The 17,652-nt window shown below is 43.0% G+C and overlaps 1 protein-coding gene across 5 annotated transcripts in view; it reads right to left on the reverse strand.

The window, feature by feature from the left end:
- Window positions 1-17,652, reverse strand: part of KLHDC4 (kelch domain containing 4) — a 52,205-nt gene that overhangs the window by 19,204 nt on the left and 15,349 nt on the right. For all 5 annotated transcript variants that reach the window (XM_038368685.2, XM_038368683.2, XM_038368682.2 and 2 more), the window contains 3 exons: window positions 13,378-13,514; window positions 2,295-2,387; window positions 1,220-1,379 (listed from right to left, as the gene is read on the reverse strand). In XM_038368685.2, coding sequence (XP_038224613.1) covers window positions 1,220-1,379; window positions 2,295-2,350 — 216 coding nt within the window. In that variant the 5' untranslated portion in view covers window positions 2,351-2,387; window positions 13,378-13,514. The remainder of the gene's footprint in view (window positions 1-1,219; window positions 1,380-2,294; window positions 2,388-13,377; window positions 13,515-17,652) is intronic.

Here is a 17,652-nt window from a genome sequence, read left to right on the forward strand (position 1 = left end):
CAGCATGGAGACAGGGACACTTGGACAATGAGGACATATGGTCAACAGGGCTGGCTTATATAAATTACCTTGATTAACAAGTAAAGAAGCCATGCAAAGGAAGCCTGGTGCTGATCAAAGGTCTCCTTTTGGCTGACTGAGTTTGCAAACTAGCTGTTCTCCCTTAACCCCTTCAATATTGTGAGAAAGTACATGCATGCTGGCAGCTACTGCCTTATTGCCATGAGTGCTGGAATGTAGCTGTCTTAGTGGCAATGGGGCCGAGCAGAAACACTTTCCTATCTGGGTTCAGGAGGGCAAGACATTCTTGGGCAGACTGGGCATTTATATTCGCTTTGGGGTGGCATGACAGGGCCAGAGGGTATTATCAAGAAAGAACAGCCTATCTGCCACAAGCTGAAAAATCATGGGAAATATTGGTATTGATGCCTCCTATATTCTGCCCTGTGGCCTGCTACTAAGTCCCTCAACTCCAATTTTGGCAGCTGTGGCCTTCAGTGTGATTGAGACATGACCTGTTGAGGGCCAGTGAACTCCCAGATGCTGGCTGTTACCGGTACAAGGCAGGAAAAGGCCATTTATCAGACACTGGCCAGCTGGCCAACAGCCACTGATGATACTCTATTTAACGATAATACACCGGAATTTATCAGACATCGCCAGCACACTTTGGTTCTGGAATCCTATGGCTCCAGGCCCAGCAAACCTGGTCTCAGAAAAACGCATCATTTTATTTACAGAAAACACCACAGGAGCTGCCAGATCGTTAGACCCCAGCCACTCCAGTGTCCTGTCTCCAACAGTGGCCAGTACCACACGCTTCAGAGGGAAGTGGAAAAAACCCTACCGTAGACAGTTATGGGATAACCTGCCTGAGGGGAGGTCTCTTCTGAACTCAGGCCTGTGAGTGATGGCATATGCTCAGAGATTTTATCTCCAATATTTTATCTACCTATTGTAGGTCCTTATCTGAGCGTCATTAGTGTAATATCTGAGCACCTCACAAGTTCTAATGTATTTCGACTAACCACCCCAGGGCAGCGCTATGATCCCCATTTTACAGAAGGGGAACTCACGCACGCAGAGTCTAAGTGACTCGCCCAAGGCTACACAGGCAGAGCAGGGAATTAACCCAGGTCTCCCAAGTTCTAGCCAAGGGCCCTAGCCAGTGGGCTATCCTTCCTCTGACTGCCCCAGTTCACCAAGAGGAGCCTCTTACCTGTTTGGAGTAGCCACCATAGACAATTATATTGCCCTCTGGAGTGGTAGCCATTTGGCAGCCTGACCTTGGAACAGGGCCAGTCCCTGATGGAGACAGCTTGGTCCATGTGAAAGTGTCCAGGTTGAAGGCATACACATCGTTGTAATACACATAATCTCTAGTTAGGGCACACAAAGACTGCCAGTTAGCACAGGGTAAAATGTTACTTCAGGGACACAATGGGGACACTCTGAAGATTTAGCCCCTTGTGGGCCACACTTTTTAAAAGCAGGTTCATTTCCTCTGCAGCCGATGAATTTATGACATGACGTACAGTGTAAAATTTGAATTTGCATGGGCAAAAATTACAAGTGCACAGCACCAATGTACAGCTGACAAAGCTATTTTACCAGATGGCAAAAACTTCTTCCAGTTTCTCTGCTCTGTATTAATCATTACTTCCAAACTAGGCCCAGCAGCTCCAGGCACACAGTAGAATCCCAATTATTTAAACCAGAAAGAAGGTGGGCAACAAAAGAACTAACTATTTTTTGAGATCAAAAAAGAGTGCAACACTCAAAACACCCTATTCTTCATTTAATTTATCTAGCTGATCAAAGAGGAGGTTGATCATGGTCTATAAGTACCTGCTTGGGCAGAAGATTTCTGACGGTAAAGGGCTCTGTAATCTAGCAGGCAAAGGCATAACAAGATCCAGCAGCTGAGAGCTGAGGCTTGGCAAATGGAAATACAGTCTTAATCTTGAACCGTGATGGTAATTAACCAACCAAATAATTGACTGCGAAATGCGATGCACTCTCGATCACATGGTATCCTCAAAACAGGACTGGATATCTAAAAGATATGTTCTAGCTCAATGACAAACCATTGGGCTTGATAAAGGAATGAATAGGTGAAATTCTCTGACCAGTGTCATGCTAGAGGTCAGACTAGGTGACTGTCATCAAATCAGAGAATCATAGAATATCAGGGTTGGAAGGGACCTCAGGAGATCATCTAGTCATGATACCTCTGACCTTAAAAAAAAAAAAAAAAAAAAAAAAAAAAATCTATGAATCCTGGAGCAACCAACCTGGCACTCTCATGGAATCCTCCAAAGATGATTAACTGTCTCTTGCAGGCTACCATTCGGTGTCCACTTCTTCCCGAGGGCCCCCCTGTTACCCTGAAAAGCAAGTGATTGCACTGATCAGTGAGGGTTCCTTTTACTGATTTCAGAGTTCATTCTTATTTAAAGATATTGGCAACAGTTGGCTGAGCTCATTCAGCTTCTAACGGCAAGGAGAGCACGGAGAATTTCGCTACCTTAATAAAAATGTACATTTTCTTGCAAAAATGTGTGTTCTTGCACCATTCAGTGTTTGCATAATAGGTATTCTGCAGTAATCATTTCATTCCTCATGATGAAGTCATCTAGTCTTTGTGCTACCCAAGATCTAGAAGCCTTCTCAGTTATGACTCAAGCAGCTAATTTTCCAGGGGAGTTTAATGAATAGCAGCTAACTCCCACGACTGAGATAAAGACAGAGAAAACAACATGGTCTAATGATCTGAGTGCAGGACTGGGAGGCAGAAACTCCTGAATTCTAGTCCTGGTTCTGACACTAACTCCTCTCTGAGGCCTTGGGCAAGTCACTTATCCTCTCTGCCTCAATTTACCATTGCTATTCTTCAACTGGCATTATATAGCTATAAAGAGCCAAGGTAGATTTCCACAGATGAGAGCAAATTAGCCCCAAATTCCCCTCACAATGACAATCTCACATTATTCATAATAAAAAACCCAATCAGAGGAGTAGCGTGTAGGTAAGAAATGAATTAAAATTGCTTTCATGTATTTTTATTCTAGCAGGAGGAGGTGCAGTTTTCTAGGCTTTTGTTGTTAAAGGCATCTTCCATTTGATCATGCATTAATATCACTATTTTCTTTCTCTCTGATAAAGAAATTGCCAGTAGATTTCCCCAGAGCATGGTGCAATTTATTTATTTATTTTTAAAGGGGGGTTTTAAATCAATGTTTACAATAAAATAAAACCCAGCTTTCAAGGCAATTTTGGTCCCATAGATATTCTAGGTTTCTACTGTCAGTGTTCTCTTTGAAGCCAATTGCTATTTCTGAATGGTAAAAAGCTTATTCATTGATTTTCATGACTGTTCTTAATAAACAAGCATACACAACTGAGCAATCAACTCCATGTTTTCCAAACAATTAATATTCCAGCTGGGGGCCTGACCCAAAACCCAGTGAAGTCAACTGAAAGACTCCCATTGAGTCTTTGCTGTGCTTTGGATCAGAAGATTTTTCATCCCCTCCCTAAAAGTTGCAATTTAGAATGCAAAACAGATGCTAAAATGTGGTTACTGGAATTAGCAGACAACTTGTTGAAATGAGCCTTAAATTAATGTCTACTCTATAACATTTAATGTAAAACAGAAATCCTCCTAAGATACAATCCTTATTTTAAAAAAATATTTTTATCCTGAAACTTCATGTGTGGCTCCAAATCCCACCTCCTCAATCTCAACCTCAAAACATGGCACTGGAGAAAGTGAGGAATGAAATAAAAACAAAAACAAAACAAACCATTCTCTTCCATTTAAATTGCAAAGGGAATCTGCAAAATCAGAGGCAGATCCCAAGGGAGAACAGCCTGCAGAGAGATTTTCAAATAAATTGGTCCCCACATGGATTTCTGCATTTAGGAGTCGAGATCTCTCCGAGCTAAGATCTCTCCCATGCTCAACAAGATACAGTATTATTTAACAAGATGGCAAGATGTAACCCCAAAGGAGCAAAATTTATCGGTTTAAATTGAAAATTTCACCCATCTTTTATATTTTGTAAGGGTTAAATAGCACTTTGAATAAGCACAAACACCCCTCTAAACCCTGGACCAGTCATATTTATATAAAGCCCAATAATGTTCTATAAATTTCACTGACATATGGGATCTCTCTAGTCTATGTTTTTTTTTTAATCCAAGTTTCCCACCATTGCTAACACCAGAGCAGCTCCAAAGTGAGAGCACTTGTGTAGATGAGCCACTGGTGTTTTAACCACTGTATCATCTAACCCTGCCCAGAATAGGTCTAGACAGGGCAATGTTAAAATCATCAGTTTCTATGGAAGTCTTGTCAACACTAGTACTATCATCACCAGTAGTAGGAATTTTTTGCTAGGAAACTTAGTGCATCATAGTAAGAAAACTCTCTTGTCTAAAGAGTTTATAATCTAAATAAGGCAACACACAAATAAAAAGTAGGAAAATCCCACTCAGCTCATGATTAACTTTCAGTTTTTATCCATTTTAAATCATTATTTTCAGATAAAACCCTGGAAAGATCAAAAAGAAAAAGCTCAGAATCACCTAAAAATGTACCTTTCTATAGAGACAGAAGGTTTAACACGAACCAAACCACCAAACAGGAAACTTCATACTCTGGTCAAGCAACCCTGGCAATAATGTAAAATATTGTACCCTATTCATGGCCCAGAAATGCATTTCAGAGACAGGCTGAGCAAGTCTATGATTAATGCTTTGTTTCATGGGCACTGATATCAGAATGCAGCCAGGTCAGAGGGAGCTGTAAATTCTCAATGCTTTTATCAAAACAGGACCTAATCTAGACACTGAGAGTATGATTCTAATTCAGTTACACTAGCGCAAATTCAGAGGAACACCACTGGCTAGTCTTACTCCTTCCCTCAGAAACTGACTGGTAAATCTTGAACAACATGTTTCAATTATACAAATGACAATGACTTCTTGGGAGGTCTATATGCCTCCCATCCAGAGGATCTCAGAGAGATTTTAAACACTAATGATCCTAGTTTCACAACTACCCTATGAGGCAGGAGATATTTACCTCAATTTACATAAGGGGAAAACTGAGGCACAGCCATTCAGGGCCTGATATTTGCAATGTAAACCTTTGAAAATGTGCACAAAAGGCCTGTTCATTTTCACACACAAATACCATAACTGTGGTCACATCCATAGATATTGAATGCACAAGTAATCTGTTAAGTATCTAATTTATAATTTGCACATGCAATTACCACACTGATGTACAAAATCACAACATTTGCACACACAAATTAGGTGCATATTTGTGTGCTTACTCTATTGAAAATCAGCCCCTCAAGTGACTTGCTTGTGCTCACAAAAGACATCTGTGGAGAGGTAGACACAGCCTGGCTTCCAGTCTACACCTTCACCACAAAACCATCCTTTCACCTATCCTTGCGGGAACTGGGCCTTCTGGCTGCAATCCCGTAGAGTAGTGCATAAGCAAGGAAAGCTGTCATTCAGACAATGCCACACTGAAATGCATCCTAAACCCCAATGACTGATTCATAGATCCCAAGGCCAGAAGGGACCATCGTGATCATCTGGTCTGACCTGCTTTATAACACAGGCCATAGAATTTCCCCCAAAAAATTCCAAGAGCAGATCTTTTAGAAAAAAACATCCAGTCTTGATTTGAAAATGGTCAGTGATGGAGAATCCACCACAACCCTTGGTAAATTGTTCCAATGGTTAATTACTCTCGCTGTGAAAGAGACACACCTTATTTCCAGGCTGAATTTGTCTAGCTTCAAACTTCCAGCCATTGGATCATGTTAGACCTTTCTCTGCTAGATTGAAGAGCCCATTATTAAATATTTGTTCCCTGCATATACACTTACAGACTAATCAAGTGAACCCTTAACTTTCTGTTTGTTAAGCTAAAACAATGGAGCTCTTGGAGTCTACCACTATACAGCATTTCTCTAATTCTTTAATCGTTCTCATGGCTCTTTTCTAAACCTTTGCCAATGTATCAACATCCTTGGATTGCAGGCACCTGAACTAAACACAACATTCCAGCAGCAGTTGCATCACTGGGACTGCTCCAGATTGCTTTGTAAAGGGTGTTAAGCAATCGCTCCTAAAATGTGTCCTGAAATATTTAAAGCATCATATTTCACAAAACTGTCCGAGACATATCACAGTGCTTGTTAGCGCTCAGGTGCTCTAGTGAAGGGGGCCACAGGTTAGACAGATTGCCATATAGGGAAATACCAACCCAGCTTTTGGGGGTTCATTGGCTCACTTTGGGGTGTTAACTGGGCCACACATAGAGAGCTGTTGGCCTAGAAATGAATGCTCTCTCCAGGAAGGAAAGGTGCAAACAGATTAAAACGTTGTTCTGCTGTAGAGTGGGCACCAAAATGTCTGGATTGGGGCCTCTGGGCACTGCTGTACCACAAACAAACAAAACAAACAAGGTGGTTTCAACATAGCTGCTGGAATTTTAAAACGTGTGTGCAAAATGCAAACAAGTAAAAATGGCTGCAATAGTCACATGTCCAGTAGTGAATATCGCTGCTTTGATCTGTGTGGTGACACACAGCAATGGCATGAGGATCATGGGCTCCATTTATCCCTCACCCTTCTGTGGGGCTCTGTCTTTGCTTATTTCTAAACGATCAGAGTATAGATTAGACCACACGTCTCAAGCTTCCTGTGACGTAGCTAAAGGCCCACTAACACAAACTGTTAGGTTTTAAATCACTAAGCCATTCTTTCTGGCCTAAGCTCCAGGACTGAAATAACTAGATTTCCTAGAAGCATAAGTTCAAATCCCAGCAGGATGATCTCAACTGTTCACCCTACACAGGTTCACACATACAAAACCTTGTGGTTCTTTCAGTTGGGACTTAAAAGACTACGGTTTTGCCTACACTGCCTCTGTACCAGATGCCCAGATATGTCTTTGTGACACATGCCAGAAAGGTTAAACATCCTGCAGGATAAATGACCCAAATTCAAACTTGAAAGACATACTGGCAGATAATGTTTGTGTTTTTGTGTGTTTACATATATATTGTTAGAAGTTAACAATGTAATCAAACAGTTCCTGTCTATGCTGTATTCAGTTAATGAACTGGAAATATAGTGATATCACTGTATTGATCTCTCTTTGAAGTATATTGCAAATCACTCGCGAAAGGTGGAAAACAGGCAATTGCCTTTTGTTAATCCATGTAGCTAATTATTGGTGATGTTTAGGAAATAGGTCTACTTCAAAGTCTCGATGATTGCCTATTGTTCGCCTAAGGACTCCGAGCTGTCAAGAGAAGGCCTGGAACTGTATGAAGGTGTCTTGGGTCCTGATCCTTTTTCATGTCAGATCTGCTTGATGCTTTATGTAAGGGAAGCTTAAGTCATAAGACTGAGATCTCCAGTCCCACCGGGATCACCCTGAATATGAACATTGGACTATGGACTAATTTCAAAAGGACTCTTTGCAACTACAAAGCTCACCCTCTCACAGGACCCCACAGTATGCCAACATTTTTATGGCTGACTTAGAACAACGCTTCCTCAGGACTCATCCCCTAATGCCCCTACTCTACTTACACTATATTGATGACATCTTCATCATCTGGACCCATGGAAAAGAAGCCCTTGAGGAATTCCACCAGGATTTCAACAATTTCCATTCCATCATCAACCTCAGTCTGGGCCAGTCCACACAAGAGATCCACTTCCTGGACACTACAGTGCCAAGAAGCGATGGCCACATAAACACCACCCTATACCGGAAACCTACTGACTGCCATGCCTACCTACATGCCTCCAGCTTTCATCCAGACCACATCACATGATCCATTGTCTACAGCCAAGCTCTAAGATACAGCCGCATTTGCTCCAACCCCTCAGACAGAGACAAACACCTACAAGATCTCGATCAAGCATTCTTAAAACTACAATACCCACCTGCTGAAGTGAAGAAACAAATTGACAGAGCCAGAAGAGTACCCAGAAGTCACCAACTCCAGGACAGGCCCAACAAAGAAAGTAACAGAACGCCACTAGCCATCATCTTCAGCCCCCAACTAAAACCTCTCTAGCGCATCATCAAGGATCTACAACCTATCCTGAAGGATGATCCCTCACTCTCACAGATCTTGGGAGACAGGCCAGTCCTCGCTTACAGACGGTATGTATACTGATCTTTAACCAATACTCTCTCTCTTTTCTATTTTAATAAATTTTAGTTTAGTTAATAAGAATTGGCTGTAAATGCGTATTTGGGTAAGATCTGGAATATTCATTAACCTCATTAACGGAGGTAATGTGACCGATCCTTTGGGATTGGTAGAACTTTCTCATATGATTAATAAGATTTTCAGTAACCCTCATCATATATGACTTGGGTGAGATCTAAGGCTGGGTTACTTCAAGGGAGCTGTGTTTTGGCTTCTGGGTAACTAACCAGTAGGGTATTAAAGAAGCTATTATGAGGCTAACTTGGTGGATCCAAGTACTGGAATGACACCAGCTTTGGCGATTGTCTGCCCCATTCTTTGCCATTTGTCCGAATTAAGTAACCTCAGTATGGCTCCCCCGGGACCTGGGTCACAGTCTTATAATATCTGACTCTTATCTAACACATTTTATCCAGATATCTCAAAGTGCATTGTAGATGACATCAGTATCATTATCCTCATCTTACGGATGGGGAATCTGAGGCATGGAAGAGAGGGTAATGGTGTTACCATGTAACCTTCACTAAAATTTCATCTCCCCCGCCACTGGTGGCTAATTTACCATGCATCAGTCTCCACCCCAGAGGTGGCTGCATTCAATAGTGCGGCATGTATATTGTAGTAAGTGAAGGGCTTTGGGATTATTTGTGACGATTTGCATTACAGTCGCACCTAGAATCTAAGAGCAGAGACTGAAGCCCCACGGTGCTAAGCGCTGTACCTACACATAGTGAGAGAGCCTCAAAAAGCTTGCAATCTAAATAGACAACACAGAAAAAGAGGGGGAGACAGGTAGTATTATCCAAATTTTCCACATGGGAAACCGACTCACAGATTGAGAGACATGCCTACGGTCACAGATGAAGTCTGTGTAATCATTACACTTTATTCACTCAGAAGTAAATATTCCAGTTTGAAATTTCGAGGAAGCTTTGAAATAAATATATGTAAGAAATTATTAGGACTCTAAACACAAATCCCACACAAGATCTTATTATTATTCGCAAGACCTAAATCAAATTCAGGCCCCATCATGGACAGTGCCTGCCCCAAAGACAGGACAGAGGAAAGTGAAAGAAAAAGAGCAGCATTATCTCCGTTTTACAGATGTGGAACTGAAGTACAAGGAGACTGAGTGACACCCAGGGTCAGACAGGAAGTTTGTGACATAGCCAGGAATTGAACTCAGGACTCTTTAGCCCCAGGGGCCTTATATAAAAGGCTATTATTGGGAAGGATGAAAAGGGTAGAAATCAGGTGCTCCAAGATGGTTCCAGGAAGCCATGCAGTCTAACAAATACTGAATGCACCTCACACGCAATGGACTGAACTGTCAGTGTGCACTTGCGGCACCTGAAACCACTCCACGTTTCAAAGCCCGCAGCAGGGTAATCTCAATATATCAATTTCTGGCACCATTTGGAAATTTCCAGCCATTTCTTTGTTTTTGTTTTAAGAGGAATACACAGAAAGACTGGAGAAACAGCTGTTCAAAACAGGGGTGGTTTGTTGCTCAATGCTTTTTCACAGCAGTGCTCTCGCAATGCCACCTGCTATCCCAGTGGCACGGATTAATCAAATCAACAGTGTCAAGGTGCTGGCAGAAGGCGAACTTGTAATCTCCCATACGCTGGGCTCTGCTGTTTCACTAGATAAATTTGCCCACCGCATGTACTCATCTCCATGCAGGCTAGACAGTGGGTGTGTTAAGCTGATGTTGCACCTGCTAACTGAAGCCTCATAACACGAGAGTTCATAATGCAACATGACTCCAATGTAGCCGCAGTGGTCCAGCAACTCCACAACCACCACACTCATTCTGGTTTTTTATATGCCACTCCAGCAGGTATTCAGATACTCTGCAAACAGACTCCAATAGGTACCGGCTTCTAGTAGCAATGGATTGGTTATGCCCGGCATCACCCATCCCCACAGGAACAATAATCCCAACAGGTAGCCAGCATCTAGGCCTCAGTCCAGCAACCACTTAAGCAGATGTGTAATTTTATTCACAGCAGCATTCCCATAAACGTCAGTGGAAATACTCTCATGAATAAAGCTACACACATACAGGATTGAGGCCCAAGAGAGCAGACAAAAGTTCCAAAGAAAGCAAGTGCAACATGTTTCACACATCCGACAAAAACGTAATACAGCAGATTTGATCTGCTTTGTCCGTCCTTCCCCACTTCCTTTGCAGGCTGTAATCAAGATGCCACATGAAACAACACAAAGACAGCAGAAACTTGATTTTTGCACTCAGTCAGGTTAGCATTAAAACAAAGACGTCTTCCCCCCCTCCCAGCCTCCTCCGTGAAATCTCTCATTAACACAGATCTTGGACCTCTTCCGAAATAGGAGGCAGAGATGCTCTTTGTTTTTATTTTAACATCAGGAGCATAGCACATATGCTATCATGAAACGCAGACCAGACCGAAAGACAGGCTTCCAGCAAGCAAATCGCCTGCAAAACAAGGGAACAAATGGACACAGGGTTGCAAGCCATGTGGCCATGACGACATAAGATCCCAGGGAAAAGGTATCCTGAATGTTAAAAGTTTCAGAGCTTGTTAAATGTTAATAGGATGTAATGATTAGCCCCATGCATAGAAACAGGAACATTGGTTTAATTATGAAATAGCTACATCTCTAATTATAATCATATATTTGAGGGCAATAAACGTAATCACAACCAAGTGAATTGCAGCAAGACCTCACCACAAGCAACAAAAAAGAGGAAGTACTTTTTTCACACAACGCACAGCTAACCTGTGGAACTCATTGCCATAGGATGATGTGATGGCCCAAAGCACAACTGGGTTCAAAAGAGAACTGGGCAAGTTCGTGGAGGACAGGTCCATCAATGGCTATTAGCCATGATGGTCAGGGATGCAAGCCCATACTTGGGGTCACTTGGGGTGATCACTCCAAATGTCCCTGATCTGTATACTCCCCCTGAAGCACGAGTACAGGCCAGAGAGACAGGAAACTGGGCAAGACAGACCATGGTCTGACCAGCTGTTGTTTTCTTATATGACAATTTTTCTTCCCAGCAAGAAGAGGTACCTAGTACTTCTGCTCATTACCCCTGAAAGCTGGTATTTCAATATGGGCCCAATCCTACACAGTGCTGAGTGCCCTCAACTTCCATTGGCTTCAAGGGAAATGTATTTATCATTATGCAAAAACTATATTCCCCCCCTTGCCATGTTTGTTGATCATAACCATGCACTGGAAGTTAAAAACCAAGATCTCTTTCCACTGGATGATTTAGTTGGAGATTGGTCCTGCTTTGAGCAGGGGGTTGAACTAGATGACCTCCTGAGGTCCCTTCCAACCCTGAGATTCTAAATTCTATTCTATGTGCAGTGCACATGGGTTTATCATTGTGAAGCTAAGCATCAAAGGAAAAGTAAATACAAGAGTAGAGTCTGACCCAGCAAGGTGCTGAGGACCTTCTGAAGTCAATGAGAATTGAGGGCATGTACATCTGGCAGGACTGGGCCCCTAATGAAATGCAGACTTTAAATTCATCTCAGCAGTGTGCAGAAGCTCATGCTGGGTACCTCCTGTGGCAGAGTCAGATACACTTGTTGGGTACTGCAGGCTTGTCCTGGGGCTGCCCACACAAATTACTTAGGAACCCCAGGCTGCTTCCACTGACTTCATCTTACCAGAATAGTAACGCATAGAAGCACCTGGATTTGGGGAGGGGGAACGGGGGGGGGGGTGTGTCACCTGCAGGGCAATGCACATGCATAGATTTTTCCAAACTCATATGAGCAAGATAGGTAGATCAAGGACTAACTCCCTCTCAGCCTCAGTGGGCTGTTGAAAATGAGAATCACTTGGTTTCTGATTGAGTGGTCAAATGTCCGAAGCCCATGCCGGGAATCCCCCATAACTGTTTCTTTGCATTGTCATTGACAGCCTCTGCATGTCACGCACCTTCCATCTCGGGTTTTATAAGGGCTACATTAATACTAGCAACTTAGGCCTCCGACATCCTCTTAGGAAGCAGGGAAGTATTCTTACCCCCATTTTACAGATAGGGAAAACAGGGACGGTCACCCAGCAAGTCAGCTGTAAAATCAGGAGAGAAACAGTCTCCCGATTCCCAGTCCTGTGGCTTAACCCCCGTCCTACTATAAGTGTAAATATATTGCAAGAGACGGTCCTTGCCCTGAGGATCTCACACTCAAAGCAGATAAGACAGACACAGTAAGGATTATCATCTCCATTTTACAGATGGGGAACTGAGACAAAGAGAAATTAAGTGACTTGCTCAGGATCACGGAGAGGGTCAGTAGTAGAGCCAAGGATTGAACCCAGAGCTGCTCTACCTCAGTCCATCACCTTATCCTCAAACCACCCTCACCCTCTCTTGTAAACGCATCTTTATATTTTTTTATATATATAAAAATTAATTTTATAAATAATAAAAGCTAGCAGCCAAAGTGCAGGGAGGTGCTGATATGCATAAGACCTCAGCTATTCTACCACTGGGCCTCTCTGGGGCAGTGATTGCTAACTGTATGCAAGAACTTTACTCTGTGGCCAGGTATTTAAACATGTTTTTAAACTCAAAATAGAGAGGTAGGGTTGAGTCTCTTCAGTTCCGCTCTGGCGTAGTCGTGTGGCTTAGCAAGGAGGCCTGCTCCTCCCAGGGCTGTACCATCACTCCAAGCAAACTCAAAACCAAGGTGAAGCCTCTCCAAGAGCCTAGATGGATGGAGCAATGAAAGGGAATTGCATTAAAATATGATAGATGTCGCTGTCCAGAGTGAGAGGGGAGAATAAGCCACACAACAGTGCTGGTCATGAAAGAAAACGATAATGCAGAAGAACAGCTGTGCTGCAGAACTTGTTCGATAACAAAGGGCTACAGTTTTGCCCATTGAGAGCATGTCTCTTATTTTCTGTTGATTCCTGGATGCAGGCCCCGTGGGAGTCACAGAGCATCTCCACCTTTTCTAGCACATGCACCATGAGAAATAATCAGAGCCCACAAAGGTAGACCTGAAGATAGCTGGAAAATCATGCAGCCACACAAGGGCCTGAGCAAATGCAGCTCCCACAGAAGTCAACAGGGTTAATTTCAGAACATCTCACTTACTTGATGTGCTCCCAAGTCTTGGTGGCCAAATGCAGAACCCAGAGATCCTTGTAGTGGTAAAACTGCTCTCCGTCAGGAGAGGCAAACTCTCCACCAAATACCCATAGCTGTCCACCCCCCTGGGGCACCACTGCAGCCTGCCAGAAGAGAGAGAAAGAACACGTCATATTGCCTTTAAAAAGTCTGAGGCTCAAGAATTTAATCAGTCAAACATGCAGCTGCTTCTGGAATACAACATTGCAGACAAATAGCAGCAACTGTTGCGGCATCATTTAGCTATGGTAGCTCTTAAGGGATGGAAGGACAAGAAATCTGGAGATTAAATTCAAAATTGCTTATTGTCTATGGTGGATTTCTGGTGCACCCTTCGCTGCAGCATCATGCTGCCAGGTCTGTTAATCTGGCTCACACTGAGAAAATTCATTGGGATTTATCTTTCAAAAGAAATGTTTAAAGTGTCTCCCCCGAGAAAAAGGGGAAGCTCTCTAGACTATCGTGCCAGAGATTGGGGTCTGGCAGCAGCTCTCCGATCGTTCAGCTCTCGCCATGCATCCCATAGGCAACACACAGGTTGGCTGGGGAAGACACAGTGGCATACAGAAAGGGGAAGTTCCTGCCTTCTTACTTGTAGATAATGTACCACAAAAGGGCAGGCAACCTCATGAGAGGAACAACCATGACAGGAAAGATGGTCCAGTGGCCTGAAAACCAGCCTATGACTTGGGAGACCCAGGCTCAATTCCTTGCTCTGGGTCTCCCAAGATTTGGGCATAAGCCTAATTTATACCCGCTGAGAGATAATGCATACGAACATCATGGATTTGCAGGCAAGTATGTTGTAACGTAGATACCTAACTGGCTCCGTGCTTGTGCAAACATATGATTTCCATGGGGGATCTAGTATTTGCAAACAGAAGCTGGGCAAGTACAAAAGCATGTATGTCATTGTGTGCGCACCACTTTGAAGATATGGCTCCAAATCAATTGCAAAGCCAAGATCCCAGATTCACAAGTACTTGGTAGCATTTGTTTGGGGCCATTCTCACCCAAAGCCTATTGGCTGTAAGGTGGAACAGCATGATGTCATGCCAAGGGGAGATTCTGTGTCAGAGGCTAGAGCTAACAAACGAGGCTGCAGATATGCACAGATGATCCAGAGATGCACTTCTGTTTACTCTAACTGCTAGCTAATGAGGGACGTGCTTTACAAACAAAGTTGCAGGGAAGGCAAGAGATTAGTCAGTTAACTGAGCTGAATTTTCTCCCATGTAACAGTAATTAAATATCAAACAGAAAATACACCGCAAAGCGCTCCAGGTAAATTAAAACAAAAAATGACATGAGCAGTTAGTTGTCTGTTGCAATTCCCTGGTATCAGAGTAGCAGCCGTGTTAGTCTGTATTCGCAAAAAGAAAAGGAGTATTTGTGGCACCTTAGAGACTAACAAATTTATTAGAGCATAAGCTTTCGTGAGCTACAGCTCACTTCATCGGATGAGCTGTAGCTCACGAAAGCTTATGCTCTAATAAATTTGTTAGTCTCTAAGGTGCCACAAATACTCCTTTTCTTTTTGCGAATTCCCTGGTAGTCAGCCTGGTAGTAAGATTTAATTGTGAGAGTGCCACATGCTGGACACTGTCACTTCAAACAGCCAGGATTAGCAGTGCTTGTATAAGCAAAAAGGATCTCCTTTTAACAAAAGAAAACCCTAACTTCTGGCTATTTAATGCATTTGTTCTACCACATCATATTCCATGCCTATTTAAAATTATTATTTGAAGTTACTTTCCCAGACTTATCTTGTGGTTTATCAAAAATGCAGCAGCTAGTAACTATGATTAATACCACGCACATGAATGATGCATTAATTTAGATCCTAGCCCATTTGGAAAAGTAAATGCTTTGCCTGCCTATGTTTGGTTAACAATTTTATGTACTCATTAGTTAATACTTGTCACATCTACCATCTGGAATATACAACCTTAAATACTCTAATACCTTACCTATAGATTTCACAACAACAACGTCTATTTTAAGATTTTTCTTAGGAGATTTTAAAGTTGTGTAAATACAATTCGCTACAAACAGCTTTCTGTCTAGTGTAAAGATTCTGGGAAAACAAAGGGCCCAATCCTGCAAGCACTTACTCCTGGGTGAAGTACTTACTACCATGAGTAGTCCATTTGAAGTTGCTGGGACAACTCACTGTAGTAAGTACTACCACACTTAGGAGTGAGCATTTGCAGATAGGATCATTATATGTGAAAGGAAACTTCCAAGAAACCTGAAGACTGATATGAATCTTCCACCCATCCTTGATACTTCTGACTGCAGAAAATGCTAGAGTACTTATCACAGTGCAAAATGGGAACTGAATCCGTGTTTTAGAATCCTGTTTCCCTGCAGCTCTTTCACCTGGTGTGGAATTTCATCACAAACTCTTGAGGCAAGGATCAAGTCTACCTCTATATTAGTACCACAACCAGCACAAAGGGGCCTGATCCTGATTGGAGCCTTTGGGCACTACAGTAATATAAATATTAAATAATAAGAATTTCACAAGCTTTGCAAAATTGGACTAGGTGAAGACCTGAATAAGGAACCCAGGCACTGCGGGAAACGGAGTTGCCAATTCAGCAAGTGGCGCTGTTCCTTCAAAATCAGTAGCTGAGTCTGCCGTGAAACCTAACAGAAATTTGACAATAGTTTAGGCTGCTGGCCTGCTGAGACCACAGCCTGTCATGCTGACCAATATTGCCTCATGGTTTCCTTGTACTCTCCCCTAGGTCGGTTTGCCTCCATCTGTTGTCTCTTCTCTTATGCTCAGATTCTAAGCATTTTGGGACAGGGACTATCTTTCTTCTGTGTTTGCATAGCACCTAGCACCAAAGGCCTCTGGTCCATGACTGGAGCTCCTAGGTGATTCTATACTACAAATAATAATACCTGATCCAACATGCCAGCATGATGCCAGTGGTACCGTGCTGCTGTCTTTCAGATGAGACACACAGCCAAGATCCTGACCTCTTGTGGCCATCCATCAGAGATCCCTTGTTTGTTTGGGTTGGTTTGTTTTGGTAAAAATCAGGTATTTTACCTGGTGTCCTGCCATATTTCATACAGATCAGTAACATTGATCCTGTCTGAATTCCATATTGTTTTCACTTCCTGTCCTAAACTGCTCTGCGCATGTCAAAAACTGCCCCACCATCGCAGTGGATGCATTTCAGTGACATTGCAGACCCTTTACCTAGCTTGAAAATCGCTGAGATCCAGCTGAAGGGTGTTACAGAAGTGCAAGGTTTTATTAAGCAACAGTGGGTTCTTTAAATCAAGTAGTATTCATTGAAAAGCCCCTCCCCTAAGACCACTCATGGTGTATCAGAGCGTCAGGGGGATTCTGTCTTTACCAACAGGGGGAAGAGAACATCAGAGGAGGCTAGGTTAGAAGAGAAAAAAAGATATTACTTTTCTAATCGCTGTGAAAAAACCTAACCCATGCTGATCATCCCACACCTATGCCCCCAGTTCTGCACTGTGAACCCACACCAGCAGCCCCCCCTGAACTTAGTGGGGGTCTGTGAAGAGGTTACTCAGGCAGCACAAGCAGAGGATTGGGGCTTTAATCCGCCTCATCACGCTTAACGGGGAGAATTTAGAAGTACCAGAGGAGAGACATGGACAAGGTGGAGCAAGTCTGGAGGCTAGGTTAGCTGTCACGAGGGTAAATGAAAGTTGGATCCGCACCGCAGAGCATGCATGTCACTGGACAACTGTCTCTGGGTGTTACTGCAGATTGAGGAACCAATGTTCTGATTCTGTGTGACAAATAACGTGTTCCTAAGGCAACTTTTTAAACCTACTGGGCCAGATTTTAAACCTCCGGCACCAAGATCCATCCTCTACAGAAGGCAGCCAATACAGCTGGCCTGTGTGAAATGAGTTGGGAGAGGGCTCAGACTAGTTCCCAGGGCACTGCTGTTTGCATAATAAAAACCACAACTGGCACTGACAAGCAACCGTATTGGCAAATGTGCCAGAGGAGAGAAAGACTGAACTGCTCTCTCACCTAACTTGAGCTGGTAACTCAGAGGTGAAGTCTCTACGTCCTCGAAGGAACAACAGAAGCCTGTTGGGTGGAGTATCTCGGAAATTACAGAATAATTGCCTCTGCAGAATGAGGGGAAATTGTGTGTGATGGATGTGGCAGCTTCCTGCCACATCCTTGGGAGACTTTATTGAATTAAGTTGAAGTATCTTCGGGGTCCACTGTAT

The sequence above is a fragment of the Dermochelys coriacea genome, chromosome 12 (genome assembly GCF_009764565.3).
Source record: "Dermochelys coriacea isolate rDerCor1 chromosome 12, rDerCor1.pri.v4, whole genome shotgun sequence".
Lineage (NCBI taxonomy): Eukaryota > Metazoa > Chordata > Testudines > Dermochelyidae > Dermochelys > Dermochelys coriacea.